This window comes from Danio rerio, chromosome 18 (genome assembly GCF_052040795.2).
Source record: "Danio rerio strain M-AB ecotype USA chromosome 18, GRCz13ab, whole genome shotgun sequence".
In the NCBI taxonomy this organism is placed as follows: domain Eukaryota; kingdom Metazoa; phylum Chordata; class Actinopteri; order Cypriniformes; family Danionidae; genus Danio; species Danio rerio.
The window spans coordinates 8,766,870-8,792,500 of NC_141038.1; the positions used below are offsets into that span (position 1 = coordinate 8,766,870).

A 25,631-nucleotide genomic window follows, 5' to 3' on the forward strand; every position below is an offset into this window, starting at 1 on the left:
GTTTCCTTTGTTTTGAGTGTAAATGTACACTATTAGTTCAATACAGTTTCCATATTTTGTGATACGCGGGTGTTTTATGTTTGTGCATGGTTGTGAATTGCATTATAGGAGCTTAATCTCTGCTCTGTCGACTTTTGGTGTTGAAAATTCACCTCTACAGTTTAACAAAGGGAATTTTAATGACATTTCAGTAGTTTAAAAGAATAGTTTAATACCTGTTTAAATCCAGGTTTTTGTAGCAAAATTTACATCAAGAACACAGACAATTTATCACTTCAAACTATTAAAAATGGCAATAAAAATCACTTTTTAAACTTATTTGACATCAAAAGTTGTTGGAGGAAAAAATAAAGGTCCCATAATGCAGTTCAAAAGCGTGAATGAATGGAGAAATGGAAGGATCTCAAAATACAGAGGACTGTTTACTAATATTTTTAACAGCGTATACTTGCAGTCGTGTGTGGTTTAGTTTTTATTTTAGAGAGCTTTGAAATGATTGACCCAGTTCACATTTCCACCAGCACCGATTGACAATATTTGTATAAATTTTTATATTTTCAAATGTATATATTTACAGTATTTAACAAAGTTTTCAAATGAAAGGTAAGAGTGAGAGATCTATTTTAGTTGTTTGTGTTTTTTTAAATCTGAAATGCAGTTTAATTTATCAAGAAACAAAACTAACACTTCCTGCAAAGGGATGGGCACTTACTGAGAAAGAGAAACTTCTGGAAATGAGGGCAAGTCTGTTCACAGATCAGTTAAGCGTGGGTACTGTGAACTAGTATAAATAATCAAGGCAAACATTGATCAGTCCTTTTCAAGACTGAAGCCTTCTGCTGCCAGATCAACAAGGTACGTTTGCTGATAAGAAAATCTCATCACTAGAAAATCAATACCTGAAGTGTTTTCTATTATTACAAATGAAATTGCTTAATAATGCTAAATATGTTTTGATGCTTTTGTCTGTGTATAAACTGCAAATGATCTTTTATCAGGTTTATGGTATTTCCTCTGTGGGATATGCTGTGGAACTTGAATGGTCTCGTAGCCTTTATATGTGAGTATAGCAGTTTTTTATATTTAGCAGACTTTTTTTTTTGTCTGAGACATACACCCAAAAATATTTTTTTGCTGCTTCTTCAAACTACTTATTTAAAATGAGCTGAATCAACATAATTCTTGATTTTTTTTTGCCACAACTGAAATGTTTTACGTTCAGTCCACTTAAATTAGCAAAAAAAACTCAATTGATTTGTATTGGGACAACATGAAGGAATTGTGTACCCTGCATCTTTTTTTCAGTGTATCTTGCATAAAATGTTAAATCTAATGATCCTGACACATTAAAGGGATACTTCACAAATTATTAACACATTTAATTACCCTTTAATTGTTCCACACCATTTAGATTTTATTTGTTCCATTGAACACAAAAGTAGGTGTTTTAAACAATGTTGGAAACTTGTAACCATTTCTTTTGTGTTCAAAGAAGAAAAAGACAAGTACAGGGTGAATAAAAGCTGACAGAATTATTTTTTTTTGTGAACTATCCCTTTAAGGCCTGTTCTTACCAAGTATAATAACAATAAAGTTCTAGTTAGGGCCGGGCGATATGTCAAAAATGCAATCTCGATTAATTATTTTCCATATTGAATGATAACGATATATTTCGACATAAGTGGTTAATGCTTCCAGATTTAAAAGAGTACCCCAACAATGACTGAAGCCACAAAAATTAGAGGGTCCATTAAATAGCATAAACTGTTTTTAGTAAGCGAAAGGCCTAAAATTTGGTACATCTCTAATATCAACACACTTTTAGATTCCCATTGTTGCAAATGTCTGCTGTGTGATTGGCTGTTAGATCAATATAGAGTAAAAAAGTCTAGAGTTCATTGTTATTGACATAAATTTTGTTGCGATTCGCTATAATATTGTTTATCGGCCCAGCCCTAAGTTCTAGTTTTAACAATAATTGTAATTCTAAAAGAATAGCAATCCACACCAGAAATGCTGTATAACAAGATTTATTGTTATCCATCTGGTTAATGATAAAATCCTGATTTTACCCTGCTTTACATTCTTCTCCAAACTATAAATGTTATTGTTGTGCATTATATAGCCATATACATATGATGTACACTGTAAAACATATCTGTAAATTGACAGTTTTTTGTGATTCATGTTTTTTTTCTTCACTTATTTCTGCTTTTGAATTGCATTATGGGACTTTGATCTTTTTTCCAACAATAAAAGTGACTTTTATGAACATTTTTAATAGTTTGAAGTACTACAGTGCTCAGGATATGTCAGTACACCCCTCACAAATCTGTAAAATTAATATTTTTATTATATACAATACTGTAATTGGCCATATACATTAGATTAGTCAGTACTGAAGCCAAATCTGGAGCTTATCTAACAAAATAACTTACGATAACGGCCCATAAATGATTACAGCAAAATGTATATGTTATAGAAAAATATTAAACACAAATTTAAAAAAAGAGGAATTTAATTTAGTTGAAATTTTGTAGGTTATATATTGTTTTTGCAATATTAAGCTTGAATTTAATTGTATTATCTTTTCATTTCTAAATATCTTTGGTGTGTAAAATATTATTTTAATAAAGATATCTGTTTAATAAATCTGTTTTGTTTAAATGCACCAAAATACATTGCCTATATTCACTGAAAAATGGATACAAATATTCATTTTCAAAATGAGGAGTACGCAATTATGCTCAGCACTGTATATTTTCTGGATCGGTGTTGTATATTATGCTGCAAACACCTGGTAATAAGCTACATTTTCTGTTATTTTACAAACTTAGTTCTCTCTATATTCATTTTTATAATATATCTTATCTCAAATTGCTAAAATGTCAATAAAAGTCACTTTGTTCAATTGTAGAGTTGAATTTTCAACATCAAAAGTCAACAGAGCAGAGATCAACAGCCCACAATGTAATTCACAACTGTAACTAAACCCAAAACCCAAAATACAGAAACTGTTAATTAACAGATTTTACAGTACTGTTTATTGGGACCTGCATATTAATACCCGCTGGTGTAGATATGATAGTTATTGTTGATAGATTGTTTAAATATTCTCAATCTTCATATTGAACATATTGCTGTTTGTTTTTGTTGTTTGTTCTAGCATCATGAAGGAGGTGGAGGTCGTGTAAATCCTTGCTGCCAAGGGCAAGGTCATCTGGCCCAGCGCCGTTCAGAGAGGAAACTCAGCATTTGCTAGAGTGCCTCTTTGTTTTGTGTTGTCCAGATGTGCAGAGGCAGGATGTCAGGATAACATCCTACATCGACCCTCAAGTCTATAAAAGACCCTCCAAAGCTATAAAAGCAAAGTCACAAGCTATAGAAGCAAAGTCCAATGCTATGAAGCAGTTAATGTCAATGCACGTAATGCAAAAAGTGAAAACTTTTGTTTCTGCATTGCTTGGTTTCAGTTGGTCTGGGGCCCAGCTGAGGCAACTCAGCCCCATAAATGTTTAAAGAAAAAGAAATAAAGATCATGAACTGAAACAGAATCTGATGTTGTGTTGTGTTATTTTTTGGTTGATTACACTACTTTATAAGCCACTGCAGGGTCATTTGTTGCATGTGGGTATATTTTTGGCAAATGTCAAAACTACATTGTGAGAGATGATTGATTATTTTTATGCAGAAAATTTGAATGGTTGGATCATTAAAATCATTAGACTATTCAACGCTATTTCACAACAGTTTCTAACTTTTTGATTTAGTGACTAATTCTTATGAATTTGTGCAATCTCTTTTGTACATTTTAGTATGATTTAGAGGTGGGGTTTGGTGCTATGCCTCCTTTTAAAGACCGTACATTTTTGTATGCCTGAACTTGTATACAGTAAAATGTTTCACACTGATTAAACTTACAAACTCAAGTTCACCAGCTGCCTTGAAAATGTAAATCAACTCAACTTGAGTTGAATCTCTTAAGTTGAGTTGACTCACATTTTCAAAGCAGCTGATGAACTTGAGTTTGTATGTTTAACCAACATTGTAAAAAAATCTGTAATTTTCCTTTTTTTAGCAGCTGGGGTGCCGGAAAATACGTAAAATAACGGCTGATAAATGACGGAAATTTATTGTAAAATAACAGACATTAAATTACAAAAATTCACCAGAAATTTTAATTTAAGGAAATTTCTGTTTAGAAGTTATTCTATGGTAAATATCTGTAATTTAACCACTGTTATTTACTTTTTTTTCTGCACCCCAAAAAACGTTTTTTAAAGAGAATGTGAAACGTTTTACAGTGTATAAATTCATACGAATTAGCCACTAAACTGACTAAATATAAAAAAAGGAAATATCTAGCTTCATGAATGTATTTTGTACATTTTCCTACTGTAAATATAACAAAACTTGATTAATGGTATGCATTTCTAAAAAGACAAAACTTCTAAATCAATGATTTTTCTCAGATTTTTTTTGATCCCCCAGACTCTATTTTCAAATAATTGTATATCAATCAAATAAAGCTTGTTTATTCATGTTTCATGTGATTTATAAATCTCAATTTTAAAAACTCAATACTTGTAGTCCAGGGTCATATTTGGTTGCATTATACAATACAACACTAATACAGTTGAAGTAAAAATAAATAAATACTCACCCTCTTTTGAATTTCTCTTTTTTTCACAGTACTTCCTATAATATTTATTCTTCTGGAGAAAGTCTTGTTTTATTTCGGCTAGAATGAAAGCAGTTTCTAATCATTAGCCCCCTTAAGCAATATTTGTTTTTTGATTGTCTAAAGAACAATTCATTATACAATGGCTTGCCTAATTACCCTAACTTGCGTCATTACCTAACGAACAAACGAACGAACGAACGAAAGAAAGAACGAAGGACCTACTGAAGGAAGGAACAAAAATATGAATGAACGAATAAAGGGAGGAACAAAGGAAGGACGAAATGTATGAAGGAAGGATTCAAGGAAGGACTGAAAAAAACTAAGGAAGGAAGGAAAAGCGAATTAATGAACAAAGGACCTAATGAAGGAACAAAAATATGAATGACTGAACGAAGGAAGGAACAAATGAATGAAGCAAGGAACGAACAAACGAATAAATGAAGGAGGACGGAACAAACATAGAAAGAAAGGTTGGAAGGGACGAACGAATATAGGAAGGTTACTAAATGCACTACAGAATGTTACGTTTACACATCCCTGCACAAACTGCATGTAAATGCATCAGCTTTTTACAGTGTAAGGGCGAACTCACACTATGCTATCCGAACCATGCCCAGGCGCATTTCACGAGTCGTTTGAGAAGTGTGAGTGCTCTGGCCCGTTTGAAAGAGGTGTGCCAGAACGTAGTTAACTTGGGCTTTGGCACAGTACGCTTGTAGTGTGAGTGCAAAACGTGCCTGAGCCCGAAACTGAGGACACGACATCACTTTTAGGGGACTGTTTCATGTGGTTTTATTAATCATTCTTACTGTTCAATAAATGCAAACTGTCATAGTTTATTAAAGATGCAAATCTCTTGCTGCAACTCGGCTGCACTTTCAGTAATATAACAAGCCAAAGAAGTCATAATTACGCTATTGATCAATCACGTTTACAAAGAAAACGCCGCATTTAATGGCACTAATACCATATTAAACACCGCTAAACATGCCGTGCTGATAACAAACACCACATATAACGCGTGTAAACCTTTAAAAATGCAGTTTTTAGCAGTGATTTTGTGTTAGTAAAATGTGCTGCTTTTTACGTGTTCCGAATGCCAAAGCACACAGTTTAAAACACTATTTTGATCCCACAAAAACACGTGTTATAAACGGCGTTTTCTTGTAGTATAATGAGCCATGTCCGCTGATTTCCACAGCCAGTAAGCTTGAGCTGCTCTCACCCAATCAATGATGAATAGAACCTGACCAGACTAATTCACCATGGATCGTTTTAGCGGTGGATCTGTTAGTGGTGGATGTGTTCGGCAAAGTGTTTGACTGCGTGTTACTGCATCCCAATCAACTAAAAATAATACAAAACGATATAACTAAAGCAATCTCCACTGTGCTGAGCGAGAGCGCTTCACTTTCTCCCACATGTTTTCTGGCCCAGCATTGGCCCATACAATAACTTTTCCCTCAGCCCAAGTACCATAAAGAATGACGGTCCTGAAGTGGCTCCTAACTGGATTAAAGATAAGGGCCACACATGGGCCATAACTGGCCAGAATCTCAGTCAATTCATCACCCTTAACTGGTTCTGAACTGGGCCAAAACAGGTTTATTATTGGTACCGATTCTCAGCTAGAAGTTTATACTTTAACCAGAAACCCCAAAAACTGAGCCACAACCTAGCCTAATGTTACCTAAACAATGTGAACAATCACTACACTAATCTGGGCAACACATCTCCCATCCAAAACTGGCCCAAAGTTTGGCGTCATGCATGCAGTGCCATCATTGCCATGCATGGTCCATATTTGGCTGACATTATGCATGCCAGTGCCGGCAACAATCCAGCAGTGCCATGAGGCCAAATTTGGGCCAATCCGTTTGCTATGTGGGTTGTTAAAGAAACTCATAAAAATTAATTATTAAATTCTATAATACAAAACAACTGGTAAAACAAATCTATAGCTATTGTAAACTTAACACTTAAGGCATTTTTAATAAACATTTGGTAAGCATTTTTAGATAAATACAGTTTTATTAATGATGTCCGCATCTATTGGCGTTTGCTTTCAACGATACACGTGAGCTGGCAAAAGTCCTGCACATGCAAAGTGTTCATGCAGACATTTTACTATTGTAAAACTAATCAAACATTGTGCAAATCTCGTTATAATACTTTTGCATAATTCTCTTTCTATTTTAAAATTAAGTAAATGAAATAAATTTTGAGTAAAATTATCGGGAGAATGTATTTCTGTAACATTTTTGTGAAAAGTGATCTTTTGATTATTATTATTATGTTTTATGTTTTGAAAAAGGTGCATTTGCACACACACACACACACACACACACACACACACACACACACACACACAAAAGTTTTAAATTTACAAAAAATAAATTTACATATTTTGGATGAAGCAAAATGCCTTTAAATAATTTTTGAAGGAACACATTTGACACTGAAAAGGTACAAAGTGTCTTGTCATTGTAGCGGTACCTTCATGGATCAGATTTGATGAAGGTACAACATTGTATCTGCAGGTTTTGAAAAAACAAAGGTACATTTTGGTTTTCCGTCGTACAAATCATGTCCTTAAAGGTACAAACTGCAATGGTACAAAATTGTTTCTTTGTCTTAAGGTACAATTCTGTTCCAGGTATTGCCCCACTGTCCCAGTGACAAGGGTTTACCTTCTTTGGTACAACATTGTACCTGTTTTTCTTAGAGTGTACTATTATTCCCTGACTGTTCACAAGACTAGCTTTGTGCTTTGTTTGGTTTAATATGGATTATACGTTTGTTTGTGAACACTGTGATACTCAGAAACTCATATCCATCACAACATGCAAATTTTTCCTTTTACTTTTGTTTTTGTGGAAATGTCTAAACATAATGTGTCGACATCTGATTGGCTGATGCCTGTTTGTCCATTCTTTAAGTAGGTGTGAACAGGACATAAATAACAGCTGAAGAGCTGCACTGCTCTGAACCCTAAACAGATCGTCACCATGGTGAGTTTAAAGTTTTTGTCTTCGGGAAAATTATAAGCATATGATAAACTGTTGTTATTATAGTTACAAACCAGCAGTTATTCATTGTTTAAAAAGTGATGTGCAATAGGTTTTAGTGTTTCTGTTGAAATCTGAATTGTTAAACTGTATTATCACCTTTGAATTTTTCAACAGCTATTTTTAATCACACATTTAATAAATTTGTCCCAGTTCATATTTGGCTTAAAAATGCTTTGCTTGTGTCCAGTTGTTTTGTATTTTGTTTATCAAAATGTGTTCTGTTCATTAAAGAGGGATATGGGCTGAGCAGGTGACTAGAGTTTTTTTTGATCTGTCCAACACACACACATTTCCATCCACCTAGAACAAGGTTATGTTTGTTATTAAAATATATAAACTGTATTTGTGTCAAAAGAGAATTAAATACTTTAATATCTGTTCTATATCAAGGTGTAAAGGCAGTGTATTTTTTTTTTTTTACATTTATTTAACAATGATTCACAATGCTTATTTTCCATGGACAGGTCTTGTCTGAGGGAAGTGATGAAGAGGATGACGAAGATGACGACGATGAAAATTCTGGAGTCTGTTGCCAAGGATAGACTTCACTCAATAATTCACTCAAAGGCTGGATCCACAAACTTGCTTATGCAAGTCGTGTCCCATTTTCCTATGGTCATGTTTAACCATGATCCTAATGAGAATGGTGGATTGTGTTATCATTCCTTCTGTGTACTTGAAATGAAATTCAATAAGCAGTTGGAAGATCTGAGCCAGTTATTGCTGTGACTACGAACTTGAGCAACACACATGACTCTAGGTTGTAGCAGGACTTACTGGTTGTATTTTTAGACTGTGTTCAGTATGTGCTGTTTCCGCATTTTCTGACAATAGTCAAATAGTTCTCAAAAACATTCCATGAAATTTTTATATTTCTGGGATGTGTTCATGCGTATTGTATTGGCTTTTATGCCTTTTTGTACAATGTGTCTAGTATATGATACACTCTTAAAATCAAAGGTTCTTTATTCTATTTAACATAACAAATTTAAACTGGATAGCAGGTTCTTGAAAAATGTTATATATCATTATTGAGTATATTATAGCATATATAGTTATTTGTAAAACGTTCACCCTAAACTGAAAGTATACATCATTAATTCACATGTACACACCTTTAAAAATACACTTTATTTGATGTGCAATGCCACCAATGACCTACAAAAACGTCTTTGTATTCTTATTTTTGCTAGAGTAGTACAAATGAGAAAATATTCTTTGCCCAATTATCAGATGTAGCTTTAACTTACAAATACTGAATACTGTACTGCATGCTCTCGCATAATGTGTAAAAAGTGAACTATACTTTAGGCATAAGGAGCTTGAAGTTCTTGGCGGTTCTAGGATTTCCTCATTAGGGGAGCTTTTAACCCTTTTTTTGCTGATATAAATTAGATTCATTGTAATTACTAAGTGTTTTCAAACAATTTATATGGGCTGAATTTAATCAAATGTTGCTCATAAATGGTTTGCAATCACTTACCTTAAAAAAAACTGTAAAATTAAGTGAATCCAATTGCCCATTTTTTCAGTGTAATGTTAAAAATAAAACTTGATTTAACATTATAATCATTTAAAGAACATAAAATGTTAATAAAAAAACAATTGCTACATTTTTAGAAGGTACATTAGCTTCTTATCAATAATTTTTACAAACTGATTTGAGTTATTTTCGTTAGTTGATGGAGCCCCCCTTAAAGGGTCTAGAACCACCTCTGGTTTCTAATATGACATTACTGCAAACTTAAACATATAACCTTTAATTTTAGGAGTGTGGGATTCAGTCCCATTGATTATCCCACAGGGAGAAAAAATCTTCTTACACACTGTTTGCCAATTAGGTTATTGCAGTGCTGTTAGAAAAAAAAGTATGTTACAATATTGGGTATTTAACCTGTATTGAAACTGCATTGTATGGTAATCTGGCTATAAATGAGTGATACTGTGTACTTGGTTAAGTGGCAAAGGGATCATTAGCAAGTAATCTGGACGATGATTAATAATCAATGTTTCCCCATTGTGATGTGACATTTTGCTATCTAATGAGCTACACGTAAAACTTCCCCATAAAATCAGTTTAATACATGAATATTTGTGTGTGTGTGTCTGTTTTCCCCCAGTTTTATTAACAATAATTAAATTAATTTATTAAATACAGTTTTGAAATCTGGCAAAACATGATTAATTTTACATGAATTATATATATATATATATAATGAATTAATGAATTATATATATATATATATATATATATATATATATATATATATATATATATATATATATATATATATATATATATATATATATTAAATTGCATTTAATTTCAGTTGTCTTGAAATGCAAACATTAACAGTAATCTTAACTAAAATCACATTAGAAACATTTTAGTTGTTTTGTAGGCGTGCAGATCAGACCCTGAAGACGTTGTAGACTATAATTAGGCTTAATATGAATCGTGAATGTCTATCCGCTAATGTGTTTATGACAGTTAATAAGGATTAAAAGCCAATAGCTGGGTCAGCTCCGAGGCAGGAATATGTGCCAGCAAATAGCCATGTTACATTTTCTCTACACGGAAACATTTCATATTTGACTCTTTGTTTGGGAGAAATCACGTGGGTAAGCCAGTTTTGGTTTTGTTTTGTTTGTTGTTGTCAGGCAGAATTATCAAGCGAACAGCGTCGTAGATAAGTCATCAATATTAAAATGCAGGTCAGCCAACTTAACATGGCGCCGATGCGGTGATTAAGTAGCCTATCGATTAAGTATTGTTTGTGACTTTTATTTAAATATTTAAATAAATTTCTTGCATTATCAGTACAGCTTGTGAACGTAACTTAAATAGGCAGTATTTAATAGTTATAGAACTTAGTCATGATAAAAAATAAATAAATGTCTAAATGTAGTAGGCTATCTCCCGCGTCGACAGGCCACAGAGTGACCCAAATATAAACTTTATTAGCAATATTTAAGCTAGGCTACTTTTTACTTCACCATTTGTACAATGAAATCAGTGTTGGGTGTATCTAGTTACAAAGTGATTATTTACTGTATTAAAATGATACGCTGAAAAAAGGGATTACTATTCATTCTAGATCTAATTAAATTACAGTTACTAATCTTAAATATTGTAAATAAATTAAACGCAACTTAAAAATTTGAAAATAATCTATGGATGTATTTATGGTACATGTATGTAGGCCCTATGTGTGTGTGTGTGAGTGTGCGTGTGTATATATACACACGCACAGGCACACGCACACACACACACACACACACATACACACACACAGAAGGATTAACCCCCTTTTGATTATTTAAATGTTTAGATATAATATAATGATGTTTAACAAAGCAAGGAAATTTTCACAGTGTGTCTAGTAATATTTTTTTCTAATGAAGAAAGTCTTATTTGTTTTATTTTGGCTAGAATAAAAGCAGTTTTAATTTTTTTTTAAAACCATTTTAAGGTCAATATTATTAGCCCCTTTAAACTATATATTTTTCGAAAGTCTACAGAACAAACCATCGTTAATGACTTGCCTAATTATCCTAACCTGCCTAGTTAAGACTTAAAAAGTCACTGTAAGCTGTATAGAAGTGTCTTGGGGAAAAAAAAAAAAAAAAAAAAAAAATATATATATATATATATATATATATATATATATATATATATATATATATATATATATATATATAATGTTTGCTGCATAAATTTAGAAATTTTGTTTGCTGCAGATTTAATTATATTTTGAAAACTAAAGAAGGTTTGATTTATCAAGATGATTACACAAATGTTAATACAATTTATATATTAAAAGTTAAAACACTAGTTAAGGACAATGTATGGTAAAAATTCAGAAGCAATTGTATTTTTTCATAATTCAGATATTTTACAGAATAATTTATATTTTTCAACTATAGAAGGTTACATTTGTCAAACAATTGCACATGCAAAATTTTGTCAATGACAGTATATGGTATTAATGAAATACAAAGTCATGTTTTTATAGCTAATTTTGTTTAATTTCCTATTTCGAATTATTAGCTAATGAATAATGTTATAACGCATAAATACTAAACATTTTTAATAAACGTGAAATGCCTATTTTGATGATGTAATTAGTAATTAATTACTTTTTTAAGTGACCCAAAACTACAGTGCTCATAGGTAGAGTTTGAGAGTTTTGTCACTGACTAGTATGCATGTTTCTGTTTTCCCATCTAGTGTTTCTCATCTTATTTCCCAATGCTCAGCACATCAACAAAGTGTCCTGCTTCATTTTAAGCCATTAGTGTTTGTAGTAGCAGTCATTTGCTGTTAGTTTTCCTCCTTTCCGCTTGTCTCCTCCATGACTCCGCAGGTTCCAGTGCCCAGACCGTCATATTCCCAGGCCAGGGAGAGTCTGGTGAAGGCCGTGCCTCCCAAGATCATCTGTCTTCTGGCCTGCGGAGGGAGAGACTGCCGCTATGAGGGACCGGCGTGCTGGAGCACAAACCAGCAGGCCATTAAAGGCATCTTCTCCAGCTGGTAAAACCTCCTTTTCTGAACCATTATGATGCTACATTAATCTGGATATATTTCAAATATATATCCAGTTATATATTTTAGCTGGATATATTTTTGCAGCCTTTTCTTGCTATATGTCCAAAAACACTTAAATGTGTAAATGGTCATAAATGCCTAAAGGGATAGTTCACCTAAAAAACAAAAATTTACTCACCTTCAAGCGGTTTCAAACCGTTATGATTTTTTTTTTTTTTTGTTGAACTCAAATGAAGATATTTTGAAGAAAACTGAAAACCTGTAACCATTGACATCCATAGTAGGAAAAACAACGGAAGTCAATGGTTACAGGTTTCTAGCTTTCTTCAAAATATCTTCCTTTCTGTTCAACAGAAGAAAAAAACACATTAAGGTTTGAGTACTTGACAGAAATTAATTTTTTGGGTGAACTATCCCTTTAATTAGAGGATATTGAGAGCCCAGTTGTAATGAAGTGCATTAGTTCTAGATCAATTTTTCTGCAACACAATTGTTTCCCATTTTAAAAAGCTTTTGCTAAGTCATTATAAAACATGAACCAACCAATCATCCTCCTACTGTATGAAGAGAATCACAACATTACAAACTTTGATTAAAAGCAAATAAGTTTATGAAAGTAACTCAAGATGACAATATATATGTACAATATATTTAACATCTATAATAAGGACAAAAGGTCACTGGTTCGAGTCCTGACTGGGTCAGTTGCCGTTTCTGTGTGGAGTTTGCATGTTCACCCCGTGTTGGTGTGGGTTTCCTCCGGGTGCTTCGGTTTACCTCACAGTCCAAAGACATGCGCTATAGGTAAACTGTATGTGTGTGAATGAAAGTTTTCACAGTATGGGTGTTTCCCATTACTGGATTGCAGCTGGAAGGGCATCCGGTATAAATAGGTACTATAACTCTGGTACAACCCCAAAAATCATTACACTAAAATCTAATGAATAAGTACTGGTGCATATAAAAATGTTCTAGTCACAATTAAAATAAATGCTAGTCTTAATAAAAGATCTAAATATTGACATATATTTAACTTTTTTTTATCATTGACTTTAAATTTGATATAAGTATCAACAGCATAGTTATGAATATACAGTTAATATACACTCACCGGCCACTTTATTAGGTACACCTTACTAGTATTGGGTTGGACCCCCTTTTGCCTTCAGAACTGCCCTAATCCTTCGTGACACAGATTCAACATAGTACTGGAAATATTCTTTAGAGATTTTGGTCCATATTGACATGAAAGCATCACACAGTTGCTGCAGATCTGTCGGCTGCACATTCATGATGCGAATCTCCCGTTAAACCACATTCCACTGGTTGAGATCTGGTGACTATGGAGGCCATTTGAGTACGGTGAACTCATTGTCATGTTCAAGAAACCAGTCTGAGATGATTCACACTTTATGCCATGGTGCTTTATTCTGCTGGAAGTAGCCATCAGAAGATGTGTACACTGGTCATGGTCAGGAACAATACTCAGGTAGGCTGTGGCATTGACACGATGCTCAATTGGTACTGTTGGGACCAAAGTGTGCCAAGAAAATATCCCCCACACCATTACACCACCACCAGCAGCCTGAACCATTAATACAAGCCAGGATGGATCCATCCTTTCATGTTGTTGACGTCAAATTCTGGCCCAACCATCCGAATGTTGCAGCAGAAATCGAGACTCATCTGACCAGGCAATGTTTTTCCAATCTTCTAATATCCAATTTTGGTGAGTCTCTGTGAATTGTAGCTTCAGTTTCCTGTTCTTAGCTGACAGGAGTGGCACCCGATATGGTCTTCTGCTGCTGTAGCCCATCTGCTTCAAGGTTCGATGTGTTGTGCATTCAGCGATACTCTTCTGCATATCTCGGTTGTAAAGAGTGGTTATTTGAGTTACTGTTGCCTTTCTATTAGCTGGAACCAGTCTGGCCATTTTCCTCTGACCTCTGGCATTAACAAGGCATTTGCACCAAAAAAACTGCTGCCCACTATATATTTTCTCTTCTTTGGACCATTCTCTGTAATCCCTTTCTTCCCCATTCTGATGCTCGGTTTGAACTGCAGCAGATCGTCTTGACCATGTCTACATGCCTAAATGCATTGAGTTACTACCATGTGATTGGCTAATTAGAAATTTTAGTTAACGAGCAGTTGGACAGGTGTACCTATTAAAGTGGCCGGTGAGTGTACATAGTCACTATTAAAATAAACATTAGTAGCATAAACATAGATACTAGTATTGTAGATTAAAGTTTTTAAAAAAAATTAATAGGGAAAAAGTCTTTAGGAGAGCTGAACAAAAATCCAGTCACAGTATGGAGAGAAGGCCAATGCAAAGTGAAAAAGATGAGCTTTCTTATTTAGCCAGATTAATGAATGTGAAACTGTCGTATTAAAACTCTTACATGTATATTTATATACATGTTAATTTATCTCTTTGCCTTTAGGGTGACTGATGACATTCTTGCAATGGCACGACCTTCTACATATCTCATGAAGAGATACAGCATCATAGAGCAGTTCAAACAGTAAGTGTCAAATAATAAAGTCATGAATAAGACAGGGATGTTTACAAACAATAAGAGGCAATAACAATGTGTGTTCATACTTACAGGTTGAACATTAAATCCATCATCAACATGCAGCTGCCAGGAGAACATGCTCACTGTGGTCCTCCTCTGGAGCCTGATAGCGGCTTCACATACTCACCGCAGAGCTTTATGGACAACCAGAGTGAGCAAAAGACACACACTTTTATAATTAAATAGCATACAGTACATCAGGAAAAATAAAAAATTAACACATCACCATTTTTATCTGAAAGCATATTTCTAAAGGTGTTTTTGACTTGAAATTTTCCTCGGATGTTGGTAACAATCAAATAAATCCAAATATTCAAAGAAAACTAATCTATTTAGTTTACAAATTAAGTTAGGTGTAATAAAATGAAATGACACAGGGAAAAAGTATTGACCAAATGAAGAAAGGGAGGTGTAAAAAGGCAGTAAAAGACCAGACAGCAGCTGATATCTCTCAGTAGTTCTTCAGCAATCCTTTGTCCTTCCTCAGTATAAATGAATATTAGCTGCTTCAGTCCAACATCGACTTTAGCAGGATGATGATGATGAAATCAGGGTGGTCATTTCAGCAAGACAATGATCCAAAACACAGCTAAGGAAACTCTCAAATGCTTTCAGCGAAAGAAAATCATGCTGTAGAATGGCCCAGCCGATCACCTGACTTAAATCTAATTGAGAATACAATATGAAAATTTGATAGACGAGACCCACAGAACCATCAAGATTTTTACACTGTTGAAGTCTGCGAAAAACTCACACCTGAGCAATGCATGTGACTTCATTCTCCATACGAGAGTCGTCTTTAAGCTGCCATCACTAATAAAGCCTTTCATATAAAGTATTAAAAACATTTCAATAGTTGAGGACTTTCTCCTTGTGTCATTCTATCTTTATTGTAAAACTAATTAAATTTTTTTTAATGTTTGTATTGTACCAAAACCTGCTTCAATACCATGTCATCAGCTCCTTTAAAATATTATTGGCAGGAAAAAATCATGACGTGTTCAACACCTTTTTTCCAACACAGTATATAGACTTATATAGTAATAGTTTAAGCCTCTCGCAAAACCACTTGGAACATGTGTGGCTTATATTTTAGAGTAGACTATGGGACAGATCTCTTTTTTTTCTTTTATATATATATATATATATATATATATATATATATATATATATATATATATATATATATATATATATATATATATATATATATATATATATACTATTAATAAAAAAAAAATTTCATTCCTAATTCTTAATACCTTAATTTTCCATGTACAGCTCTTCTCATATTTGATAAAAATGATTAAAATTTGATTAAAATAAACCATAATTAAATATGACCAAAATATAACCATAATAAATAAATTATAAATACATTGTAAAAAAAGATTCATTGGATTTACTAAATTGTTTTAAGGTAAGTGGTTGCAAACTATTCATATGGGCTGAATTTAAACTAATTAACTAATTTAGTTGAACAGGACTTAATTTAATTTGTTTGTTTAAATTCAGCCCACATAAATTGTTTGCAACCAGTCACCTTAAAAAATTTACTAAATTCAATGATTTTTTTTTCAGTGTAGAAATAATGCTTTATACTGTAATTGCTATTTTATTTAAAATTACTGTACATTACTGTTTATTACTGTTATAGATTTTTTTTAGAAAGAAGTTGCTCATCTAGGCTGTGTTTATTTGATCAGAGATCCTGTAAGTACAGTTATTTCGTGAAATATTACAATTTAAAATAAGTGTTTTATATTTTACTCTATTTTAAATATGAGGTATGGCTGAATTTTAAGCTTAATTACTTACATTTTCATTATCACATGAGTCTTCAGAAATAATTACAATATGCTTGATATAATACGCTTTGTCTAGAATTCTTTGAATAATAGATATATTATTTAAATAATCATTTAGACTAAGAGTAATAATGTCAGAATCCTTGCTGCCACATTGAAAATTCTGTCTGAGCCCAAACTTTTAAATAGTAGGGTATTATTATAATCTAAAATAAAACATGCTTGTATCGATCCTAAAATATGTTTCTTTATGCCATGCAAAATATTATTTATTTTACTTTTAACATTGTGTTAACATATACAACCTAAAATGCTGAATCTGAAAAACTGACAAAACAAAACTGAAACAGACTGTTTGTTTTCATCTTCCAGTTTTCTTCTATAATTTTGGCATGTCTGATTTTGGCGTGTCGTCTCTGGAGGGGATGCTGGATGCTGTAAAGGTTTTGGCTTTCTCTGTACAGGAAGGGAAAGTGGCCGTTCACTGCCATGCTGGACTGGGCAGAACAGGTAAATTACAATTTACATTATTACTGTACTTTCAGTCTAAACATCCTAGTGTATGTAAGTAATATGATGTATTGACATCTTACTCTTAAGATTCAAACGACACCCATTATGCTCCCTTTTGGAAGATCTAATATTGGCTTTGTATTAGGGCTGCGCAATGTATTATTTTGGCATCGATATCGCAACGTATGAATGCACAATATTCATATGGCAGGATCTGTGATGTGGATTATATTTGACCAGGTAGACTTTTGGAGCCATTTCAGTTTAACCAGAATAAAAAACATGTGACTGTGTAAGCATTTTAAGTGAGTTTAAAGCATTCAGGCACAAGGATTTATTGCATTTAGTAGCTTTAACAAAAATGTATTTTATTTAATTATGAATACAATGAAGACTATAGAACTTTATTGTACATTAGATTATTTTATTCAAAATTAAAGTATAAAATATTTCAAATTAGAGCTATTCAAGTGATTTGGTGAAATATTGAAATATAAATTTCAGAAATGAAAAATATTACAATGTAAGTTTTTCCAATTTCGTACAGGCCTACCTTATACAGTATGTCCCTAGAATGTGGCTATAAAGTTATGGTTATTTATTTTTTAACATTATTTACTATAACATGTTGAAAATGTGATTTTTGGGCCGTGTTTAACATGATTTGATGGACCCACAATTCAGTTCTGCTATGCTTGATGTCACTCCACTCAAAGTAATTGAGAAGTGCTGATACCAGCATTATGAGGTGTTAGCAGTGTTGGATTAAGAACACATTGGGCCCTGGGGCTAAAACAAACCCATGGGCTTCATTTATTTTATTATCATGTCAAAGTACATTCTGTTTTTATTTATTTGTTGCTTTTATTATTAATAATTTGCTAATTAATATTATCAAATCATTTTCTACTATATATTTTTTTATATTTGAATATATATTTATATTTATATTTGATATATATTATAAAATTAGACCTACAAATAAAATGTAATACATTAATCAAATAATGAACTTCAAACACAATACAACAACATTTGTAATACTTTCTAAATGAGTTCTTTACAATAAATCATTTAAATAGGGCTTTACCCTTAAAAAGCCTAACAACTTTTTTTTTTTTTTTTACAGAAATCCCTAATTATATATTTCTTGTAATTTCCCAAAATGCATCATGTTTTAGCAGTTACTGCTACCGTCATATTTATAAAGGGGCAAAGTAAACATTCATAAAAAATGTGTGCTTTCTATCTGGTTGAGTTAGACTAAAACAACTTGAGTGTGCCTAGGTTGTACACTCGTTATTGCACTGAATTGTGGGATTGATTGCACTTCAGAACATCCACAATTGTTTAGACACCATTAGAAAAGGCTGCTCCCTCAAATTGTGCACTATTTAAGGGTATAGGGGCCGATTTCGGATACAGCCACAGTCATGTACTGTACCCATAAAGGGAAATAAATCAGAAAAATAAATGAAGAAATAAATAATAATCAAAATAAAGTAGATATACAGTTGAGGTCAAAATTAATAGCTCTCCTGTAAATATTTCAACTATTTCCAAAATGGTGTTTAACATTAACATTTTACAGTATTTCCTATAATATTTTCTGTTCTGGAGAAAGTCTGATTTGTTTTATTTTGGCTAGAATACAAGCAGTTTCTAATTTAAAAAAGATTTTAAGGTGAATATTATTAGCCACTTTACGCAGTATTTGTTTTGGATTGTCTACAGAACAAACCACTTTATAATAATTCAGGGGAGAAGACTTCAATTGTAATAAACAAAGCTGACTGTCCCAAACACTATGTATTTTTCATAATAGGTGCCCTTTTAATATCTTCACAGGTGTTCTTATCGCATGTTACCTGGTCTACACCTGTCGGATCAGCGCCAGTGAAGCCGTCCATTATGTCCGCATCAAACGGCCTCGCTCAATCCAGACTCGCTCGCAGATCAATCTGGTGTTTGACTTCGCACGGCTGCTGGGCTCTCAGCTGGCCCAGTTCCCCAGTCTGAACACACGTCACTGCGCCACCTTTAGTCTCCGGCAGTATCTCCTCCGTCAGGCTCTTCTGCTGCACGGGGACGAGGCCCGAACCCTCAAACACACACCTAAAATCCTGCACGTCCTCTGCAGCATGATGATCAGCCTCACGCAGGGGTCCGCCGGCCCTCCAGAGGTCCAGAGGGAGCTGGAGAAGAGGGCCAATGTTTTGGCGTTGAAGAAAGCAGTGAAGGAAACACTGCTGAAGAGAAATCTGCCTGTCATTAAGGAGCGCAGAGGATCATGTAGGACGTTCTCCTGTGAATCCTGGGATGAGCCGTTCGGGTTCCTGGAGAGGAAGAGAGACGTTCTTTTAAACAAGAGAAGCTACAGCGAGTCCGATCTCAGCAAAATTACCATCATTGAGGTGAGAGCCGGTCCGGTTTCAGTAAGATTTTTTTGCAATATATATATTGCAATATATATATATATATATATTACATATATAATATATATGTAATATATATCATTACTTTATATAAGCTAACATATGGATCGAAGATGAGACGTTCCATTAAAATACGTTTACAGAAATGGTTTTATGTACATTGAGGGTATTAAATGCAGGTAAAGTGTCTACTCTAATGCTTGATGTTAAAGAATTATTAACCCTCCAGAATTATTAGCCCCGTTGTGTGTGTGTGTGTGTGTGTGTGTGTGTATGTATGTGTATGTATGTATATATATATATATATATATATATATATATATATATATATATATATATATATATATATATATATATATATATATATATATATATACAGTTGAAGTCAGAATTATTAGCCCCCTTCGATTTTTTTTCTTCTTTTTTAAATATTTCCCAAATGGTGTTCAACAGAGCAAGGACATTTTTACAGTATGTCTGAAAATATTTTTCCTTCTGGAGAAAGTCTGATTTGTTTTATTTCAGCTAGGATAAAAGCAGTTTTTAATTTTTTATGAACCATTTTAGGGACAAAATTATTAGCCCATTTAAGCTATATTTTTTTCTCGATAGTCTACAAAACAAACCACTGTTATACAATAACTTGCCTAATTCCCCTAACCTGCCTAGTTAACTTAATTAACCTAGTTAAGCCTTTAAATGTCACTTTAAGCTGTATAGAAGTGTCTTAAAAATATCATTTAAAATATTATTTACAGTCATCACGGCAAAGATAAAATAAATCAGTTGTTAGAAATGAGTTATTAAAATTATTATGTTTAGAAATGTGTTGAAAAAATCTTCTCTCCCTTAAACAGAAATTGGGGAAAAAATAAACAAGCGGTCTAATAATTTAACGGGGCTAATAATTCTGACTTCAACTGTATATATATATATATATATATATATATATATATATATATATATATATATATATATATATATATATAAATAAAAATTTTTTAACCCAATTTCTGTTTAACAGGAATATTTTCTTTCATCACATTTCTTAACATAATAGTTTTAATAACTCATTTCTAATGACTGATTTGTTTTATTTTTGCCATGATGACAGTAAATAATATTTGACTAGATAATTTTCAAGATACTAGTATTCAGCTTAAAGTGACATTAAAGGCTTAAATAGGTTAAATAGGCAAGTCGTTGTATAACAGTGGTTTGTTCTGTAGAACACTGAAAATTGACATTTGAAATCTTGTTTCTTTAAGGACTTCATGTTCTCACACTGCTATACTCAATCTGCTGGACACCATAAAACAAGCAATGGAGAAATCGGTCGAGAAAAAGATCCGAGAATTCCTACAGAATCCCAAAAATATCCTCAAATCCCGACGACAGACCAGTGCAATGGAACAACACAGACACAAAGCCCTATCCCTCCATCAGCTCCTCCCGCACACACCGAGACTGTCAACAAGAAGACCAAATGTACAACCAAAAAACCTCAAGCTTTCCAGAAGTTCGGCTCAAACATTGAGGTCAGTGTGAGGAAACCGGATCAAATGCCCCCTGTGTGTTAAATTTAGTTTGTTTCAATGTTGTGGATGTTTTTATTTGAAGCTGCGGAGAGATGATTTTCCATCAGATCAATCGTCGTTATCAAGAGCAGTGGCAAAAGCACTGGCTCAGCAGCGTCCTCCGCTGGACTCCGTCTTGAAAAGAGCAGCAGTTTTGCAGGTAAAGCATGTATAACTTGATCTACTTTGACAGGTAGAATGTTCCTGGATTCACACCCTTGTTAGTTTCAGGAAGGGCAAAATATTTTGATACCAGTACATGTCCTGGCAAAGTTATGCTTATTATATAAGGCATGAGGATCATGTTTTGATGTTCACTTCATTGGTCACAGGAATACATTATTGACTAATTTATACATCTTTTTTCATTTATTCATTTTCTTTTCGGCTTAGTCTCTTTATTAATTTTGGGTCGCCACAGCGGAATGAACCGCCAAATTACCCAGCACATTTTTACGCAGCGGATGCCCTTTCAGCCGTAACCCATCTCTAGGAAACTCACATTCACACTCATACACTACGGACAATTTAGCCTACCCAATTCACCTGTACCGCTATCTTTGGACTGTGGGGGAAACTGGAGCACCCGGAGGAAACCTAAGCGAACACTGAGAGCACGTGCAAACTCCACACAGAAATGCCAACTGACCCAGCCGAGGCTCAAACCAGCAAGGCTCAAACCTTCTTGCTGTGAGGCGACAGCACTACCTACTGCGCCACCACATCGCCTATATAACATTTTATCTAATGTATTTTAAAATAGTCAATAGTTTATTTTATAATTAATTCATTTTCACTTCTATAGTGCTTTTTGCTATGTAGATTGCGTCAAAGCATATTAGCATAGAGAAAAAAAGAGACTAAAAACCCAGTTAAAAATAGGCATGGTGGCTCAGTGGTTAGCAATGTTACCTCACAACAGGAAGGTTGCTGGTTTGAGTCCCAGCTGGGTCAGTTGGTATTTCTGTGTGGAGTTTGCATGAACATGTTTTAGTCATAAATTACAGTGTTTTCTGGCTAATTTCAATATATTTTTTGGTAAAATAATGAATGTCATACATTTTACCCTGGTTTACACACACTTCAAATAAAGACTGACATTTGCATTTACTCATGTTTAGCTGTCTATCTGCTTAAATTTACACATTAACAAAAGCAGTTTCACATTGTACATTATTTTCTTTATTTGTATTTTGTCTTGTTTTCCTGTAAAGATAGGATTATTGAATCAAACTTTTTTTGTTATTTTTTGCATTCTGAAACTTTTCTTCCTGTGTTGAAGTAATTTCTGGGGAACTGGATGCTGAAAATTTAGCTTAAATCAGATGGTTAAATTGCATTGTTATTTTATTTTATTGTATATTTTTATATCCAACTGATAAGAAAAATCAAATAAACTGTCTTATAACTTGCATTAAGTGTCATGGTGGCGCAGTGGGTAGCACAATCGCCTCACAGCAAGAAGGTCGCTGGTTCGAGCCTTGGCTGGGTCAGTTGTCATTTCTGTGTGAAGTTTGCATGTTCTCCCCGTGTTCGCGTGCGTTTCCTCTGGGTGCTCCGATTTCCCCCAGAGTCCAAAGACATGAGGTACAGATGAACTGGATAAACTGGATGTTCATCCAGTTCCCCTATAGCGCATGTCTTTCGACAGTGCTAACCACTGAGCCACCGTGTTGCCATATATAAACATATAAAGTGTTTATTTTAGAATATAATAAAATATCACTGTATTACTGTTTGTATTTTGATTAAATATATACGGGACTATTAAACAGAAGAGACTTCTTTAAAACATTAAAAGTGTGTATTTGTTGATTTTACTAGCCTATGTTTAAATATTTATACTGAACAAGGTAAAAACGATTAAGAAAATCATTATATTACAGTGTTCCCTTGTTTCATTAATTTGTTTGTAAACGGTAACACATGCCGTACATAAAGCTGTAAATTATATTATATTTTTATAGATGGATGCTGTGGATATCTGTGTAGATATATATTTATTCCTCTGCAGGATGAGCTGAACTTGAGTGAATGTGGCTGGGCTACACTGGGCATGGAAACAGATCCAGATGTCCTGAGCACACTGCTATGGATCTGGCTGGACAAACTCAAGGTCAGAGCTCACTGTATGGTCATTATGCCACAAAAACATGTCTGAAAACAATAAGCAAACTTCTTTTTGTTTTATGCATAACAGGACCCCATTCTCAGTAAAGATGACATCGAGAGGCTGACTTTAACATGGCCTGCACAAAACCCTCTCATTACACTACACAAGGTGAACATTTATACACAACTCAGACACAAATAAAATAAATATATATTAGTTAGATTATCCCTCCGGTATGTTCGTTATGTAAAGGTTTAAAATAACTCTTACGTTCAGTATTGTTTTCATGTTGAGACACGACAATTTGTTCCTCTGTAAGTCCACACATGTAGCGAAGTGACAAAAAAGCTCAACTTGAACTTGATAAATAAATAAATGACTAAATAAATAAATAAATGAATAAATAAATAGATAAATAAATATTAAATAAAAATATAACATCAAAACATTTTTGGACCCATGATTTTGAACTACATTATGATCAGTTTTTGAAGTGATTTTATGTGTATCGAAGTGTCTTAAATATATTTTGGCATTATAAATTCAAAAATATATGAGTAAAATATTGTTCCTTTATTATTCAGGGTAACAGGTAAATTTTATATAAAACTAAACATCCTTATCTTTCCTTATTAAAATATTTAAAATAAATAAGCAATCAAATTAACTGTTATTACATTTACAAATAATAATTAAAAATGTCTTGCTGACAAATGAGTAAAACCTAGTGGGTTTCATGATAGTTATAGATCATAAATATTTAAAATGACATTTATTTAGTATTTTGGGGCTGCACTGTCATCCTTAAAGTGATAGTTCACCCAAAAATTTAACTTCTGCCATCATTTGATCACTTGTTTAAAACCTATTTAGGTATTTTTTCCTACCATGGAAGTCAATGGGTACCAGTATTTAGCATTTTTACAGATATCTTTTCTTGTGTTCAACAGAAGAGAACAAACTCATAAAGGTTTAAAACAACTTAAGGAAGAGTAAATGATGAGGTGATTTTCATTTTTGGTGAACTATGCCTTTAAATAGAATCATTTAATATGCCATCAAATCATTGTTGTACTGACAAGGTTTTACTTTACTATTTTGTTTACTATTTGTTTACTAAGATTACTATTATTACTTTGTGTTACATTTTAGTGGATGTCATCAATATATATATATATATATATATATATATATATATATATATATATATATATATATATATGAGAGCAATATCACACGAGTAGCAGTGGGATATGGCTGTATATCGGCACTGGTGGGAGCCGTGCCGCAGGCCGAGTGCCTTAGTGCCCCCATCGCACTGCTATGAGTATGATATTCCGTTTATACAACAGTTTGACGGCATAATTGTGTATATAAAAACAAAATCAAACATGGAGAGTCTCAAAAACCCTTTTGTATGAGGAACTACTTTCTTCCGCATTGGATTCAAATCATAAGCTGACAGTTAAACAGCTGAGCAAGCATCTTTTAAACTTTAGATCTGTAGTGTCTGCTTTTTGCTGGTTGTATGTGGGCGGAGTAATACACAAAGGGTAAAGAGGCTGTAGAGGTGCTCATATTACTTAAATATATCACGGCTATCAGCCAATCAGATTCAAGAACCAGACAGAACTGTATATATATTCTAATGCACAATAGAAAATGTTACATTTAAACTAGTATTAAGCTTGACCCAAACAGAAATATAATGAATGCATGCAGAAAAAACCCTAAGAAAAAATATTAAGTTTGCATGTGTCATATTTACATAAGCTACCTGACAATCGTATACAGCTGTAAAATATCTGTGTTGTTTTAGATTCAGCGTCAAACTGTCTTCTGTCTGCTGGACTGTGTGGGTCATGTTGTGGTTCGGTGTCCTCAGTTTGAACATGCGATACTACAGAGACTCATTCGAGCATTAACCAGAGTAAGTATCCAACAAATCAACGGATAGTAAACAATCAGTTTATCCGAGATTATTATACTTTTTCCCTTGTGTTACAGCGCCCTCCAGAGGAAATAGAGAGAAACAACATCTTATTGCGGGTCCTCAGAGCGTCAACGAGAGAGCTTTACCTACAAAACCACCACTCAAACACTACAACAGCTGCAAAGTGCTAGACACTGGGGTTAAACCATGAGGAAACTAATAAAAAGATCTATATAAAGAAGAGTTATACGATTAATCTAGTTATTGATTTGCATTTCAGTCATGTCCAGGAGGAGTATTCAAACACTTATTAGTAATAAACCTTTTTTAAATACAAAATATCATACAAAACACCATTTGCAGAAT

The 25,631-nt window shown here is 33.3% G+C and overlaps 2 protein-coding genes and 1 long non-coding RNA gene across 7 annotated transcripts in view; 2 read left to right on the forward strand and 1 right to left on the reverse strand.

Annotated features, from left to right (window-relative positions):
- The window catches only part of LOC101882393 (uncharacterized), a 768,785-nt gene that overhangs the window by 719,302 nt on the left and 23,852 nt on the right, over nucleotides 1-25,631 (reverse strand). The window lies entirely within an intron of this gene.
- Nucleotides 753-3,554, forward strand: si:dkey-238c7.13. The gene is made up of 3 exons (NR_186724.1): nucleotides 753-855; nucleotides 999-1,060; nucleotides 3,167-3,554. It is a non-coding gene; the product is annotated as a si:dkey-238c7.13 (long non-coding RNA).
- Nucleotides 10,072-25,508, forward strand: zgc:77752. Of its 5 annotated transcripts, none has more exons than XM_087291763.1 (12): nucleotides 10,072-10,377; nucleotides 12,123-12,289; nucleotides 14,752-14,832; nucleotides 14,919-15,037; nucleotides 17,067-17,204; nucleotides 19,056-19,621; nucleotides 20,911-21,180; nucleotides 21,263-21,379; nucleotides 23,234-23,335; nucleotides 23,420-23,500; nucleotides 25,152-25,262; nucleotides 25,340-25,508. In XM_087291763.1, the coding sequence occupies exons 3-12, from the start codon at nucleotides 14,774-14,776 to the stop codon at nucleotides 25,454-25,456; spliced, it is 1,680 nt and encodes a 559-aa protein (XP_087147889.1). In that variant the 5' UTR covers nucleotides 10,072-10,377; nucleotides 12,123-12,289; nucleotides 14,752-14,773; the 3' UTR covers nucleotides 25,457-25,508. The 5 variants fall into 5 exon arrangements, with proteins under 5 accessions (XP_087147889.1, NP_001315366.1, XP_087147890.1 ...); NM_001328437.1 differs by having other exon boundaries at nucleotides 10,259-10,377; nucleotides 11,987-12,289; XM_087291764.1 differs by having other exon boundaries at nucleotides 10,372-10,466.

Coding starts and splice junctions, on each gene's coding strand:
- zgc:77752 (NM_001328437.1), top strand. CDS start 12,111: ATGACTCCGCAGGTTCCAGTGCCCAGACCGTCATATTCCCAGGCCAGG. Junction 23,336..23,419: donor TCTGGCTGGACAAACTCAAG/GTCAGAGCTCAC, acceptor TATGCATAACAG/GACCCCATTCTCAGTAAAGA. Junction 23,501..25,151: donor CTCTCATTACACTACACAAG/GTGAACATTTAT, acceptor GTGTTGTTTTAG/ATTCAGCGTCAAACTGTCTT.